Source organism: Apus apus, chromosome 2 (assembly GCF_020740795.1).
Source record: "Apus apus isolate bApuApu2 chromosome 2, bApuApu2.pri.cur, whole genome shotgun sequence".
Taxonomy (NCBI): Eukaryota; Metazoa; Chordata; class Aves; order Apodiformes; family Apodidae; genus Apus; species Apus apus.
Genome location: NC_067283.1, coordinates 85,038,524 through 85,054,648, shown reverse-complemented (window position 1 = coordinate 85,054,648; position 16,125 = coordinate 85,038,524). Strand labels below are relative to the sequence as shown.

The following is a 16,125-nucleotide window of genomic DNA, read 5'->3' as shown; positions in this document are numbered from 1 at the left end:
TACATTTCTGGCTTTTTGAATACATATCCACCTGCCCTTTTTACTGGATGTTTATGTTAGTGTGGAATTTCCTGGAAATATTAAAAAATACAGGTTAATAAGTAGTAAATCAACCATCTCTCACTTTGCCTGAATTATCTAAAAAGCTGGAACTTTTAAATAAAAATCCCATCACATTTATCCAACTCTTTGTCTCATAATCAGACCAGGCCTTTCTAACGTGCTGTTGCCACTTTATTTTATAGAATGAAAAGAAGAAAAAAAAAAGCTTGATGGGTAATGTAAAAAGCCAAAATAAATGCATATCTTAAAACTTCATGAGAAGTTATAAGGAGAACTAGTTAGGGAACCCAGAGGGAAAACGAACTCTTAGTCCTGAGATGGGTATAGGACCTGCTTCAAGATGTGGCTGTAAATGATTTGTAACAGTCTGCAATATCCAATAGCTGGTAGAATTAAAAAAGTCAATAAAACCTCTAGCTTGAAAGTGGGTGACAACTTATGAATGAGGAGGAGTATTCAAGGGAACAAATAAAAGGGTAAAATATTGGGAGGTAACAAGCAGTCTGCCTAATTAGAGCAGAAATACTTAGTGCTGATGTGTGTCACCTTTTAAAAAAGAAGGAAAAAAGATCCTCCTGAAAAATGTGGCATTACATAACATTTGAATAATGGGAATTCCGAGAATTAATGAGATATCTTTCTTGATGATCTCAATAAGGACACAGAGTGTATTATCAGTAAGTTTGCAGATGACACCAAGCTAGGTGGGAGTGTTGATCTGCATGAGGATAGGGAGGCTCTACAGAGAGACTTGGATAGATTGGATCATTGGGCTGATGTTAATGGACTGGGCTTCAACAAGGCCAAGTGCCAGGTCCTGCACTTGGGCCACAACAACCCCAGGCAATGCTACAGGCTTGGGGAAGTGTGGCTGGAAAGTGTCTGGCAGAAAAGGACCTGGGGGTTCTAATTGACAAGCGGCTGAATATGAGCCAGCGTGTGCCCAGGTGGCCAAGAAAGCCAATGGCATCCTGGCTTGTATTAGAAATAGAGTGACCAGCAGAAGGAGAGAGGTGATTGTCCCCCTGTGCTCAGCACTGGTGAGACCACACCTGGAGTATTGTGTCCAGTTTTGGGCACCTCAATTCAAGAGAGATATCGAGGTGCTGGAGCGAGGACAGAGGAGGGCAACGAAGCTGGTGAAGGGCCTAGAGAATAAATCTTATGAAGAACACTTGAAGGAGCTGGGAATGCTTAGTTTGAGAAAGAGGAGGCTGAGGGGAGACCTCATCAGTCTTTACAACTACCTGAAATGACATTGCAGAGAGGTTGGTGCTGGTCTCTTCTCGCAGGTAATTAGTGACAGAACAAGAGGGAATGGCTTCAAGCTGCAACAGGGGAGGTTTAGACTGGACATTAGGAAAAAATTCTTCACAGAGAGAGTGGTCAGACACTGGAATAGGCTGCCCAGGGAGGTGGTGGAGTCACCACCTTTGGATGTGTTTAAGGGTCATTTGGATGTGGTGTTGGTGGATATGGTTTAGGGGAGAACTTTGTAGAGTAGAGATGATGGTTGGACTCAGTGATCCCAAGGGTTTTTTCCAACCTGAATAGTTCTATGATTCTATGATTCTATGATTGTACATCACTAAATGCAGGAGAGACAGCAGGAGAATGTCCAAGATAGAAGAACAAAAAAGAGCATACCCTTGGCAAGTGAAATGTGTTATTAGGCTAAAACAGATGATAGGATTTTCACAAACAATTTGCTAGTGGCATAATTACACTAAATTATTTTTCTCAGAAGTAGGAAGCTTGTTGTGCTAGAAAGGGTGAACATCAGGTAATGTAAACGTGACCAAAATACTTTCCTACAGAAGTGCTTACTTGTACCATGATGGTTGCAAAAGAAGAGGCCAGAAGACTACTCTGTCCTACACACTCAGGCCACCATCTGCACCTCTCAGCTGGGCACTGGCAACATATTTCCATCCTGCAGCAGCTCCACAACTAAGGCATGTTCTTCAGTGAGGACATTCTCTAGTATGACAAATGTACTGTACTGGACAAACTAAGCAGAGACTTAAGAAAAATAAGATATTACTTGGCATGTTGGATGAGTCAGAGAAGTCCAAAGCAGAGAAGGAACCACAGGAAGTGCTTCCTGATGGGATCACTCCTGCTACAAGGGCAAGCAGTGACCTCAAAGGCCCTGCATTGTTACGAAGTCCTCCACATTATGGAGCTGTGAGACAAAAATGGGCTGTATGGAGTTTTAATCACAGAATAAGAGAATCATTCTGGTTGGCAGAGACCTTTAAGATCATTAAGTCTAACCATAACCTAACTCTACCAAATCCAATGCTTAAATAATGTCCCTAAACACCACATCTATATGTCTCTTAAACACCTTCAGGAATGGTGATTCAACCACCACCGTGAGCAGCCTGTTCCAGTGTCCCTTTCAGTGAAGAAGTTTCTTCCTAGTACCTGATCAAAATCTCCACTGGTACAACCTGAGCCCATTTCCTCTTGTCCTATAGCTTGTTACTCGGGAGAAGTGACCAATCTCCACCTTGCTACAACCTCCTTTAAAGTAGTTGTAGAATTTTAATGCATAATTGTATCTATGTTTTGATATGACTGTATGTTTGTTCCTTGAAAGATCTAGTGGATGGACAAGTATTATCTAGGTGTTCCTTTGTCTTCTTGCAGGTCTTGACAGGAATTCACTGAGAGACTTGTGCACACTCACAAACACACACACGAAAAAGTGGCTAGTTGCAGATATATGGTGAAAAACAGTGAAAGCAAGAGATAGTATAACAGTGTACTTGTCCGAAAAAGCAATCAGAAGTACAAAGTAAAAATCCCAAAAAATCTGGATTTGACATATTTATAATCTCCTGGCTATAGTATAATTTGTGTGACATTGGATAAATTATCTGAATTCTTTTATTTCAATAGTCTAACTAAAAACCAGCATACTTTATTTGCCTATTTAAATTGTAAAGTGTCTTTTATTGTATAAAAATTCAGTACAGGGCAAAAACCAGACCCAGCCTTTATTAGTGTTTACAAAAATGAGACAAGGTGTTTAAAACATAAGTGTAGCAATGCAAAATAAGGTAACATCAATTTATACGCACTTGGAACTTGCGTTTTTTGGGTTAAAATTCTACCTGCATATTCCATAGCTCATTTTAACCTCAGTATATCCTCTTTCTACTGTGAAGCTTCAGCATTTATGTTGCCTCTACTTTTAGTCCACTGGTCATGCAGCAGGATACATTAAATGAGACATTAGCAGAGTGAAGAAATAATGGTTCCATTATTTTAGGGTGAATTTGGGAGAAAAATTTTCTTTGGGAAAAAATCCTGTGAACCTAATAGTGACCATAAGCTATTAGTGAACAGGTCCCAGGCTGCAGATCCATTGAGTGCAAATCAGTTACAAGTCTCTGCTAAAGAGCTGTGGCTCTTTAATTCAGGCAATAACATTTTATGATCTGTGCTGTCAACAGGAATTCCAGTACCTTGAAGTTGCTCAAATTCTGAGTGTGCTCATTTGCTGTAAACTGCAAATCATTTTGATGATAATTGCTTAAGTGAAGTTAGTATTGGGCCACATGATAAGCATGTGGAACACAGAAAATATATGAAATATAGCATTAATATAATACTGTGACTATATTACATTACTTTTCAGTCAATTTTTTATTAGCACTTGGTTTTGTGCATGTTTCTCAATGGATGATTATGGGACCTTTGAAAAAAAAGATTAGATTCTTGAAAGTTCTACTGAAGGTCAGGTATTGACTGAAATAAATTTATTTTGCCCTATAAAATCTATTTTCTCTGTTTATTGTTGCCTTTGCAGACAGTTTTTTATAAATTTGATAATTTTCTTTGCTGTAACACTTTTTTTTACCTTTGTCCTTTTGGCTCTGCAGTTCTGTGCAACACTTGGAACCACATCTTGCTGCTCCTTTGACAAACTCTTAGAACTGGGTCCTATTTGTAAGTTTTTGCTGCTGCTTTCTAAAATTGCAGATACCAGTTTAAGCCACAGTGAGTAATTTCCAGGTCATTATGCAGTGTCATTATCCAAATTCAATAAGGCTACTTACAGATGAGACCTTCAGATACAGTTTTCTTTCTAATATTAACTCAAGCAGAAATCTTGCATTCTCAAACTGTTAAAGTGTAGAGAGGCCTTTGCCTCAAGGGTTTGTTTTAGGGAGCATATTTTGGAACATTGTCAGTTAAAAAATACTGTAAGTGCTTCAGTTGGTAACATTTTCCTTCAAGCCCTTCTACCTACAAATGCATCTAGAGCAGTGGTGAAGAGCAGGGAAATGCTGAACTCTTAAGTGTTTTGTTTCTTTCTGTGCCTAACAATTATAAAAAGCATGGAAATATGCACCAAAAATCCACATGTATTCTCCTTCATCCTCCCTCTGCCTTCCCTGATTTCCTTCCACTTTGTAAGAAAACAAGAGAAGTACCAGGGTGTTTAATACAGTGTCCAAGTCATGGACTCTCCCTAAGTATTTCAGTGTTATGTCCTGTTGTGTCAAGCTTTGATCTACACAAGGCTTGCTCAAAAGCATGCATTTGCTGGCTGATGAAAATGCAACAGAAGTGTCCTACATCTGTTGAAGTGTTCATTTAGAACAGGAAATTTATAGCTATAAGCAATTGGAAGCAGCCTCCTAGAAACACCACTAGATTTGATGTTCTGTTAATTTATTCAGGTGGGGCCGAAAACCTTTGGGTTTGTGTGGTGGTGACTTGTTCTGTGAGTTTTCCTGCCCTTCAGCACAAGCTCCAAAGACTCAGTTTTTCCCAGTCTTCTTTTCTGAAGAGGTTTCTAGTAGTCTTCTTAGAAGCTAGAGGTTATTTTGCTGTTCAGGTTATTCCTATAGACCTGACCTAATTATATAGGACACTGATGCTTTTAAATACAGAAATTAATCACGTGTGTTTCACCAGTTGCTCTCATGATCTTCTGCTTGTGCACCAGAGATCAGCAGCAGGATTACTCAATACCCAAGTTATAAGTCTCATGCTAGCTTTTCTGTGTGCAGGTTAATTTCTTCTTAACATACATGAGCAGTTGTCCTGTGAAATACAGACAGTGTCTCAAACCAAGTATATTTAAAAATAATCTGTTGAACTTTGAACATGTTTTCTAATACAACTAAGTCATGGATGCTATGAGTGATATTTTACTAGCTTTTCCCAGAAATTTATGGAAAAAGAAAATGTAGTTCACAAGAATGCAAATTCCAGCATGAACTTGGTTCCCAATTACAGGTCTGAATGGGTATACCTCAGTATGTGGAAATTCCCATCAGAATTATTTGATGATTAGAATAAAGACGTTTTGTGGGCTCAGTCATCAGCTCACAGACCAGAAGTGTTACCATGTGTATTAATATAGGTCATCTGAAACAATGTGAATACCAAGCTACAGAGAGTACATGAGGCTCATATGCTAAAATATTTCTCCAGAAACGATTCCGTGACTGAACAAAATTAGCACTTTCTTAACTTTTTTATGTTTGCTCTTGCGTAAGTGCCTTGATTCTTGAAACAAAGAGTTTGCTGCACATAGTTTGAAAACATGTGCAAGCACATATATCAATATGTAAACAATACTGCTTAGAAACGTGTTTTTGATTCATGAGTTAAAAATTTGGAGCACAGCTGAAGCTCTAGCTCCTCTTGCTAAACTACATCTCTAGGTACATCTTTTTAAGTGCATTTTAGAATGGTTCTTTAAAATAATTTAATAGTTTATGTTGCTTAATGTAAATAAGATAAACCTAGACATGTAAGGGCTCTGTTACAGTAGAAGAGGGAAGAAAGAAGAATATGTTATGTATACTTCTTTATGTATTTACAGAAACCCAGATGGTAGAAACATTTAATCTGTTAATTTAATTTCAAATTGGGAAAATAATAGCATCAAAGAAAAATCTCTCAGGCACTTGATTTCATGCAAATTAATAGGGCTTTTAAATCTGCTTTTAATTTATTTCTGTTTCAATTATTTATTTATTGTTTTAGGTAATAAGGAAAATATCTGGATACATGTTGATGCAGCCTATGCTGGGAGTGCATTCATCTGCCCTGAATTCAGGCATCTTTTAAATGGAGTGGAGGTGAATGAAATGTTTCTTCTCTCGCAGCCTGCTAAAGCCTTGCCGTTCCATAGAATTTGTGTGTTTCTTATGCATACAACACTAATGGCTCTTCTAGAATCTCTTGAGTATGCTGCACTTCAGTTTGCACTACGAGTCCCTGTATATTCTATTGCATTACTTATGTTCATTTGGAACAGCCACTAGTAGAGAATCAATAAAGTGTCTTACAAAACAGAGAAAAGGAAAAATTTCCCAGATATCTGAAAAGGCACATTTATAACACCCCAATTCTACATTACAAAAAAAAAGAAAGAAAGAAAAAGAAAAGTAACAAATAAATGAGCTCATTATGTCTGAGTTTTTGCTTACATCCTGAAAGTCATATAGGAGCGAGCCAGTAGCTCTATCTCAAACAGACAGGTTTTAATAACCAAGAAGCTGAAATGAAATGTTCCTCCAACAACAGTCCTGTTCCTTTCCCCCTCCCCTCACTAAGCTACTTGGCATTGAGTTGCTTAGATAAGAATACTTCAATTTCCTGCTGCTCCCCTCAGACAGCCAGATAAGTCCTTGTCTTCCATGTCAGTGGAGAAAATATTACTGTTTGGTAAAGCCAGAAGTTTAAACACATCGCTGATAGGTAGTGACTAATGAAGAAGAGGAGGGAAACCCCCCTAACAAATAAAGCATTTCTTTCTGTCTCCTTTTTATCAGCAAATGAAGCTTGTTGTAATTTCCTGTGGGGGAATATTTTTTAAATTATTGTTATTGGTTCCTGAAGGAAATGAAACAGCGTACCTTGTCTGGGCCAGCAGTTATTGTAAGAGTAAATATTTAGCAACCGTGAATAGGTTTCATACCTTACGTGGTACATCTAGCTAGCTAGATGTATAGATAGATAGACAGACAGGCAGATAATGTCCTATTATGACAGCAATTGTTAATTGTTTACAAGTGACAGGGAAGGTTATGAGAAGCAAATGAGAACAGAAAAGTGCTATGTGGAGTAGTCAGAACCTGGTGCTTCTAGGCTTCCATCTCAATTTTTTAAGGCTGATGGCTTCTGTCTTTGTTAACCCACAGAGCACAGACAAACCTTTCCCACATGGAGTCTCTCTCCCTACCTGGTTTCTTCTGATGCCATGCTTAAACATATGTCATGTAAAACAGGCCTCTTACATGTTTACATAAACATGTTTTGTGAATGCTTTGTTTTTCTTTTGACTTAGATGAAAAAATGACTTCTACTAAAAGAAAATGCCCTGGCAGTAAAAAAAGGGGGGAAAAAAAAAAAGGAAGAAGTCATTTTCGGATCAGCTGTAGTTGAATGAATGGATGTGATATGCAGATTCTGAACGAAATACATCATTTGTCTCTATGTATGAATCTTGGGTGTGTATGTTGAACATTCTTGGAAATAGAAAGCTTAGTGAATTGTTACTGGAAATTGGGGTATGAGCCACAGTGGATGTTCCTAAGTATGCAAATTATTATTTTTTTTTCTTAGTTTACACTGAGAGATAAACTTTTCCATAACATATGTATCTAAACAGTATAATTGTTAACAAATTGTCAAAATATTGATAATACCAGTAGGCTAGCTGCACACCTAACCTGAATTCCATCCCCAAGGTAAATGAAGATTTAACTACAATAGTTATTAAGGTGACATCAGCATGAACATTATCTATAAAACTCCATGTCAATACTTCATTCATGGTTGATGTGTACTCAAACGATTTGACAATGTTGTATCTTTAGCACATGGATCCTTTTCTCTTTCATAATTTTGTTTTTTATTTATCCATTCTCAGTTTGCAGATTCATTTAACTTTAATCCTCACAAATGGCTCCTAGTGAATTTTGACTGCTCTGCTATGTGGTAAGTATTACAGTAAAAGAAATCATTACAAGAGACAAAAATCAGATGTTAAATTAGTTTGCCTTTCTAGCAGTAGACATTTATTTATATTTCTCTATTGAAATGAGATGTTCTCGATAGCTATAATGATTTTAAAATATTTACAGCATTCACTCTTCCACTTATTTTAATTTCCATTAATTTAAGTTTTAAAAAAGTAAAATTTAGAAATAGGAAGAGCTCTACATTATGTTCCAGAGAAAGAAATCCTGAAAAATCTGCAGATTCATGCTTTCTCCATTTTGTGACTGTTTAAAACATAAATAAAACAACTTCATTTAAGGATGTTAGTGAAATGAACACGATGCTAACCAGAGCTTTTTCTTCTTTTCCATAAAACTTCATTTTGTTTGAGCCTTGATTCTATCAAAAACCTTCTAAAAATGCTTGGGATTTGGCTGAGAAGCAATTGTTTTTAAGAAGGACTGTTTGTGCAATTTTCTACTGATTTTCAGTTTCCCCAGATGACACCAAAGACAACTTTTTTATATAAAAAGTTTCCAAATAGAAATCAGTAGTAGACATGCTTTGAAACAAAGCAAAGTATGATAGCAGTAATAATAGCAGTAATAATAAAATTCCATAATAGATGATCTTATTGTGTCCCAAACTGGAATTTATCAGAACCAAGCATCTACCAGCATCATGACTAATTATACTTATTAGCAAAACAACTGTTCAGACTATTTATCAAAATAAATGAAAACATTCATTTCAGTCACAATGGAACACAATTTGCAAAAATCAAAAAAAGAAGGAAAAACTGAATGTTAAAAAGACTACTCTAAAACATCATCAAACATCATCTGGAAAAAGGTCCACTTATTTAAAAGGAGAATAAATGTGAGACTGTGATCACTCAGTTGCTTTTAGTTATCCTTTGGCTCAGTGAACATCCTCAGCAAAGTTAACTTTTCCACAAATATTTATATTATTCAGCTAATACAAGCAATTGTGTTGTTTTTTTTTCCTTTACTTAAACTAAATGGCTTATATTTTGATCCTGGTTCTTTAATAGTGGCAGTGATTAACCCAACACTCCAGTATATAAGTACCTCATAACTGTCTCTCTCATATCTGGAAACAGGAAGATGATGTAACTCCTATGCTAGTTTCTCCCATCTTTTTTCCATCACTCAAAGACACTATTAACAAAGTAGCCACTTGGAAATGAGAAAATACACCATCATTCTCTTTAATATTTGTAGGACAACTGAAGGCCACAGTTTAGTCCCTACCAGTTTAATTTCTCATTAATACTGCTTTTGCTGAAAACCCTGTGGAACTATGTTAAAGGTACTATCCCTGGCTTTCCAGGAAAACAAGGTATATACAGTTATACTGCCTGTTAGTTTGTCTTTCCATCTCCCATGAAAGAGAGCCACCTTCTTAGCAAAGCTTAGACTTTATTTAGCCTTAGAAAAGTATTTTTCTTCATTTTAGTTCTTGCGTTTTGTTAGGTAAGCTTCATGTTGTCATACATACGAAGATTCCATTGCAAGGAATATTGAGAATCTTTGCAACATGTCTCCTTAGTTAAAATGAAAACTTCACAACTACAGCCATTCAGGCTTTGTTTCAGCAAGGCATCTATATATACTTATTATTCACTTAATAAAGAATGAAGTATACATTTAAATTTAAACTCTTTGTCTTGAAGCCAGATCCATTGAGCAACTACTTCTAAGGCTCTTGCCCAAAATTCAACTTCTTATCAACTGTAACACTGCCTGAAAGGGTGAAATGTTACAACAAAAGGATGAAGGAACCTCATGAGGAAAAGTAACTGAAGGAGACAGTCCCCTTAGGATCAATGGGAATTATTAAGCATGATATTGTTATAGTATTGAAAGAGTTCAAGAAACAGTAAACACTGTTTCAGAATCTACAAGCTGAATTCCATTGATAGACAGGCTTTTAAATCACCCAGTATCCTCAGCACTTTCATAGAATCACAGAAGGGTTTGTCTTGGAAGGGACCATAAAGACCATTTGGTTCCAACCCGTCTGCCATGGTGGTTTGGACCAGGTTGCTACTCTAGACTGGGTTGCTCCAAGCCCCATCCAATCTGGCCACTTCCAGGGAGGCAGCAGCCACAGCTCCCCTGAGCAACCTGTTTCAGTCTCTCACCACCCACAAAGTGAAGAATTTCTTACTAATGTCTGGCCTAAATCTACCCTCTTCCAGTTTAGAGCCATTACCCCTTGTCCTATCACTACAAAAAGTCTCTCCCCACCTTTCCTGTAACCCCTTGTCAGGTACTGGAAGGCCTCTATAATGTCTCCCTGGAGCCTTCTCTTCTCCAGGCTGACCAATTACAACTCTCTCAGCCTGTCTTCATAGCATAGGTGCTCCACGCCACTCCCATTCTTTTCCCTGCAAGTTGATTAAGATAATCTAGCCATTAGATCTGTAATGTGATTATTTAACTACCCAGTGCAATATGTAGCACTGATGTAATTTGGGATTTGGAGGCAATTTCATGATAAACCTTTTGTAAGATATTCTTAGACTTGTTGATGTGCAGAAAAGAGCAGTCAATTTCCTGTAAAAGAATGTAATATTCAAGAAGGGTTTGTTTTCCCTGTTAAAATGTTAGGGTCCTTTAGAGTCTTTGCCTTGAAACTACCAGTAAGTTTTGCCTGACTTGTTTAATTGGTACTCTGAGTATTATTAAATAGGAAGAAGTGTCCTATTTCAGAGACAGTGAAAATAATAATCTTGCAGGCTTGGCATTTTTGCTTTTTTTACTACTCTTTTCAGGATTTAAGTGTTAACTTTAGGTTGGGAAGATTGTTTTAGTATTTGGAAGAAAGGTGCTTACAGTAAAAGCCTATCTGCAGATGGAAGTGAAATTTTCCTGTTGGTTTATAATGTTAAGTCACCTTTTTGGTTATTGTATCTATAATTTAAAATGGACAGAATAGACTGAGGCTGTTAAAAGCTGCAGTTGTGCAATCCAAGCAAGTAACTTTTCACAGATTTTCACTACTTTATTCACCAGGACTTTTGTAGTGTGTTTTGTGTTATTATGGAGTACTAAATATGTAAACCTGTGCCACTCGAGCTATATCTTAGTAAGTCTTTTAGTAGAGCATCAAGCCTTAAAAAAATTACAGTTTGTCAATGACATTTTTGAAATACATATTCATGATCCTTCTGTCAGTCGGGGCTATTTGCAAAGAAAGTTAAGAACATCATTTCTGTCCATTACCAGACCACACAAGCACTTGCTGCAAAGAAGTTTAAATACACAGGGTAAAATCCAGTCATGGTCTAGAAAGGTGCAACTCAACTGGTTCATATACATTAATGCCCAGGCTTTGGTTGCATTTTAGTAATACTTTTAGGTAGTTTTTCATGGTTGCCAGATTAGGACCTGTGAAGTCCTTGGACTGAACAGACACAGTTTTTTAAAAAAGCAGTAACATCACTAAGGCAGTGCAAGGTGACAGCATTTTTGTAGCTTCTAAGTGACCAGATGTTCCTCCAGAGTAGTTACGTGTCCCATTGTTTAGTGCAGCTTATTACAGGAGCAGGAATGCAGCTCTAATAAAGCAACTAAAAATATTGCTCGTAACTAGGGTTTGTTGTGTGTGAAATGAGCTACTGAAACATCAATACATCAAAATAATCAAATGTATCAAATAAACCGCAGTAGAACAACTTCAGGTTTGTTCACAATATCTACCTGGATTAAACCCGCTTTCAGATAATAGTTTCTTCCTTCTGTCCACAGGGTATCTTCAACACACAAATAGATTATTAATTGTTTTGCTTGAGAGTTTTTAAATGTATTTTACTATTTTTCATGTGCATGAGCTTACTTATGTCCAGCTCTGCATTTTCCATACCTGAAGGCAAATACCTTGTTAACCTCGGTAGCTTCCTGAACAGAAAAGTGAGAGAAGGGCTTTTTGTTTGTTTGAATAAGATGTTTTAAGAGTGTAGTCTAGACATGAATGAGACTGGGAGTATGCACTGGCCTGTGCATTTATATATACACAGCAAAATATTGCAAATCAGATTTTTAGTTAGAATTTTACATTAAATGTTAAGAAAACCCCAAAACCATAACAAAATGGATGCACAGAAGATCATAAGAGATTTGGACTTCTGCCATTTAGAGTGTTCCCATGTTGTCATAATTATTGCTTACTTTGTGAAATACCTATAGGCTTAATAAAATTAGGTAGCAGTCCTCTCTTTTTGATTTCTGTTTTTTTTTTTCTTTTTCTGCCTCTATACACTCCATAATTTGTAGAGATGAGTCAATCTTACACAGAGAGTGATGCATAAACCAGGAAGATCTTTTTTGTTACCCATTGGCAAGATGTAGCTTACTCTCTCTCAAAGAGACACACGGGCTTTGGAACCTCAGTTCCATTATACCACCACTGGCACTAGGAAGGTGCACTTCTCAGTTCTACATTGTGCTGCAGTGTGTCTGTCGGTCATCGTATATTGGATCCAGCTCAAGGTACAAGAGGGAAGCCTGAGTCTGGACCAGGTGGCTTGTCCCTACCACTCACTGCTGCCACCACCACTGCAGCATGGAGAGCCCATGGCCAGCATCCCCAGAGCCTCAGCACGGCTGTGTAGGGTGTCTAGGAAGCCACAGCTCTTCCCACACAACTTTGTACTGCAGTAATTTCAAAGCAACTTCTGTTGACTGCAAACATTAGCATTGCTTTAGCTAGTCTCACATTCTGGTGTGAGTGTCTATCACCATAAAAAGATCCTCTCTGTCTGTTTCTTGTCTGTTTTTAAATATGCAGTCGTGCAGTCATGCTGCCCGTTTCTGCTGAGCCTTGCACTTTACTACTTGTAATTACAGTACTGATATGGCTGTGAAAAAGCATTGAAAATGGCACAGGCTGTGCTCAGGAAATACGCCAGTTTAAACATACTCAATTTGCCTTCACTTCTTGTGGAAATGTAATCTCTTACATTTTCATTCTTAAGTTTCTCAATTTCTTTTTTATTTTTTTATTTTTTAATACAGGGTGAAAAAAAGGTCAGATTTAACAGGTGCCTTTAAATTAGAACCTCTTTACCTGCAGCATCACCATCAGGAGTCTGGTAATTTTATAATTAAATGAGAATATTATTATTATGTTTGCATACTGATACTTACTGGGAAAAAAGGATTTAAGATGAAAACTGAAATTCTTAAAACCACTTAAGTGGTCTAGGAGCCTATTTACATTTTCAAAGTACCCCAAGGAGTGTGTACAAACACAGATCTAGTGAGATTTTCATGAGAATAAAAAGCAATTGATGAAAAGCCATTTTATAAAGCATTATCTTAATAGTTTTGTATTGGGATTTCCCCAGGCTCCATATTTGCAACTGAGTTTTTGTAGGAGCATTGAGGAAATTCTCAATGATCTTTTGGTAGTCAGATAAACATATTGGGTGCTGTGTATAAAGTCCCTTAACCTGCCTTCCCCAACATATATTTCTCCAGAATAGTTTCAAGATCTGATATGTTTTTTAGGGTTTCTGAAGTCTGTAACATTTTTTCTTAGTTATGCATGCAAGCTCTGATTCAAATTTTGAAATATCCCTGTCAAGAACAAACATTCCCTGAAATGACAAAGAAAAGGTGACCTGAGTTTGATATCTGTGCTCTGTTTTGAATGATAGCTATTTGGGACATTATCTTGTGGAGAGAAGGAGGTAAGTGCAGGCTATCTGTCTGTCTCTAACAAAATGCTCACAAAAGCCCTTCACAAAATGCTCACGAAGAACTTACAAATCATAGGCCCTGTACAAAGCTCCTTAATGGGTAAGTGCTGCTCCTTGCACATACCTAGCAACTGCAGAGTGGTATTTACCATCCTGAAGCCTGTTTTTACACATTCAGTTAATAACAGATTAATTGTGAAGAAGGTCACAGCAGTGCAGTGTCAATATGTGGTGCAAGTTCCCTCATAACTTTCTCAAGAGGTTGAATCACAGGTGGATGTTCTTACCATTTACCCTATCTCATAATTTTCTGGAGTTGCTGGTACTGATCTGTGTTCAGAAGTGTATCCTGAGTACTTTTCTCTATTGTGGCTATGAACTCATGGACATTTAAATACCATCCAGAATCCACCATTCACTAAAAAGCCCTAAGAAAAATTAATTCCTTTGTCTTAATCCTGAACTGGCAGAAATTTTGCATGTTATCACTTTTCTACATTTCTAAGCAATGCAAATATTGAAAGTGTAATAAACAGCAAAATGCAGTAACTCTGGAGCTGGGGTTCACCCTCCAAAGGCTAGGGTTGGTAAAAAAGATTACTTTTTTTGCCTTTTTGTAAAGAAAAATACAAGTTATGACAAATATACTTACATCAAGCTTGTACTTACACCACGCTTACACTTACTACAAGCTTTTACTTAATATACATGAGCAATACTTATCTTGAGGAGAAATAATACAACCTTAACTAAAGTGAAAATATATCCTTGTGCCAGCTGACAGTGCTGATACAAGAGCCGTAGGTTTTCCCCAAGTGAAGCAACATCAGAAAAAAATCAAACTCTTTTTAAAACTAGGTACTTTCAGTGAGGCTACCTAGTTGACCTGAAAACTTCATCTCCCCAGTTGGATAAGTTTTTCACCTTTCCCCTCACCTTCAGAAGCTGTGATAATATGTTATGTGACCTGGACATGGTGATTCCAGATAGGTCAGTTGGTTACTAGCAGTCTATTGGTGCTAAGTTTTTTTCTGTGCTCTATTACTATTTGATACAAATTTTCCAAAGAGCTGGACAATGCTTTTCAAATGCAGATACCTCTAGTTAAACTGTTAAAACCAATCCACACTTATGCCTTCAATAAAATTAGTAAAATTTGCCAAGGTGTTAGGTTGTTATTGTTCCTATTGATCCCTGTATGATTTATGGGATGTCAGCACTCCTGGAAATAGGACTTATTTAATGGCGGGTCTTATTTTCTGATAACCTTATGTCTCAGGTTTGAGAATTTCCTCACGGTTTACAAGGCAAACAAAGTAGCATTTTTGATGTCACTCATCTCTCACTCAAGAATTTAAATGAGCAGAAAAATATATCTGTCTGTGAGCAATTACTTTTCATAACCATATGGCAATTATGTGTGCCCCCAAGGGGAAAGTCTTTATTTTGTCATTAATTACAATTTTATGCGATTTGCATCATCAAACCAGGAAGATTATACTAGCTTGCCTGGCAACCCAAGATGTAGGTCAAATCCTAATGACAGTGTTAGAAAGAATGCAGCTGTACACTCCATTGTGAATGCCACATAGGCTCCCACAATGCAGTTCCTCCTGGTTAAATACAGATGTAAGACTTAACGCTTGTAATCAAGGCCTAATCATTGATTGCATTCTGCTTCACAGCTTGTGAAAGGCTTTGTTGTGGATCATTAGACACAGCCAGGAGTGTAGGATTATTTATCTATCACCAGTTGCTTTACTCTCTTTGCTACCAGCCTTGCAGCTATCAAAAAAAAAAAAAAAAAAAAGGTGCTAGAATGCAGAATAATATGAATGTTATCAAATTACCTCATTACTGAGCCGAGACAAGCATGTTAGTTTTCTGAAGTCCAGGAACAGGTTAATCATTGTAGGTTACTGAGTGTTGTTTTTTTTTTTCATCTGGAAAATAACCTAGTAATGGTTAAAGAACCAAATGGCTATATGTTGCAGGGAGGAAGGACTGTTTTTTTTCTTATGTTTTGACTGCATAGATGAGAGGACATTGGCAAGAGAAATATGAAGGCTGAGAATTACATAAATGACATTTTTGTCAAACACAGAAGCTGCAGTTCTATATAGTACTTTGTGGTTCATAATTCCGGGAGCATTTAGGCAGCACTTTCATTTGGTATTTAAGTATATACTTTCCTATGAAGCTTATGCTCCACTTCAGAAAAATAAAGCAGAATAAGAAAGCAAAGCAGATGCGTGAACATTTCCTGAAAAAAGTGCTTTAGATTTTTGCTCAGTTTAATTTCTGATGCTGGTTTACTGCAAGTAATCCAGCTTTATGTTACAGTTTCCTTTACTGTG

General features: G+C 37.1%; 1 protein-coding gene across 3 annotated transcripts in view; it reads left to right on the top strand.

Moving 5' to 3' along the window:
- Window positions 1-16,125, top strand: part of DDC (dopa decarboxylase) — a 75,530-nt gene that overhangs the window by 40,924 nt on the left and 18,481 nt on the right. For all 3 annotated transcript variants that reach the window (XM_051610012.1, XM_051610010.1, XM_051610011.1), the window contains exons 7-10: window positions 3,957-4,023; window positions 6,079-6,173; window positions 7,970-8,037; window positions 13,083-13,159. In XM_051610012.1, the coding sequence (XP_051465972.1) occupies window positions 3,957-4,023; window positions 6,079-6,173; window positions 7,970-8,037; window positions 13,083-13,159 (307 nt within the window). The remainder of the gene's footprint in view (window positions 1-3,956; window positions 4,024-6,078; window positions 6,174-7,969; window positions 8,038-13,082; window positions 13,160-16,125) is intronic.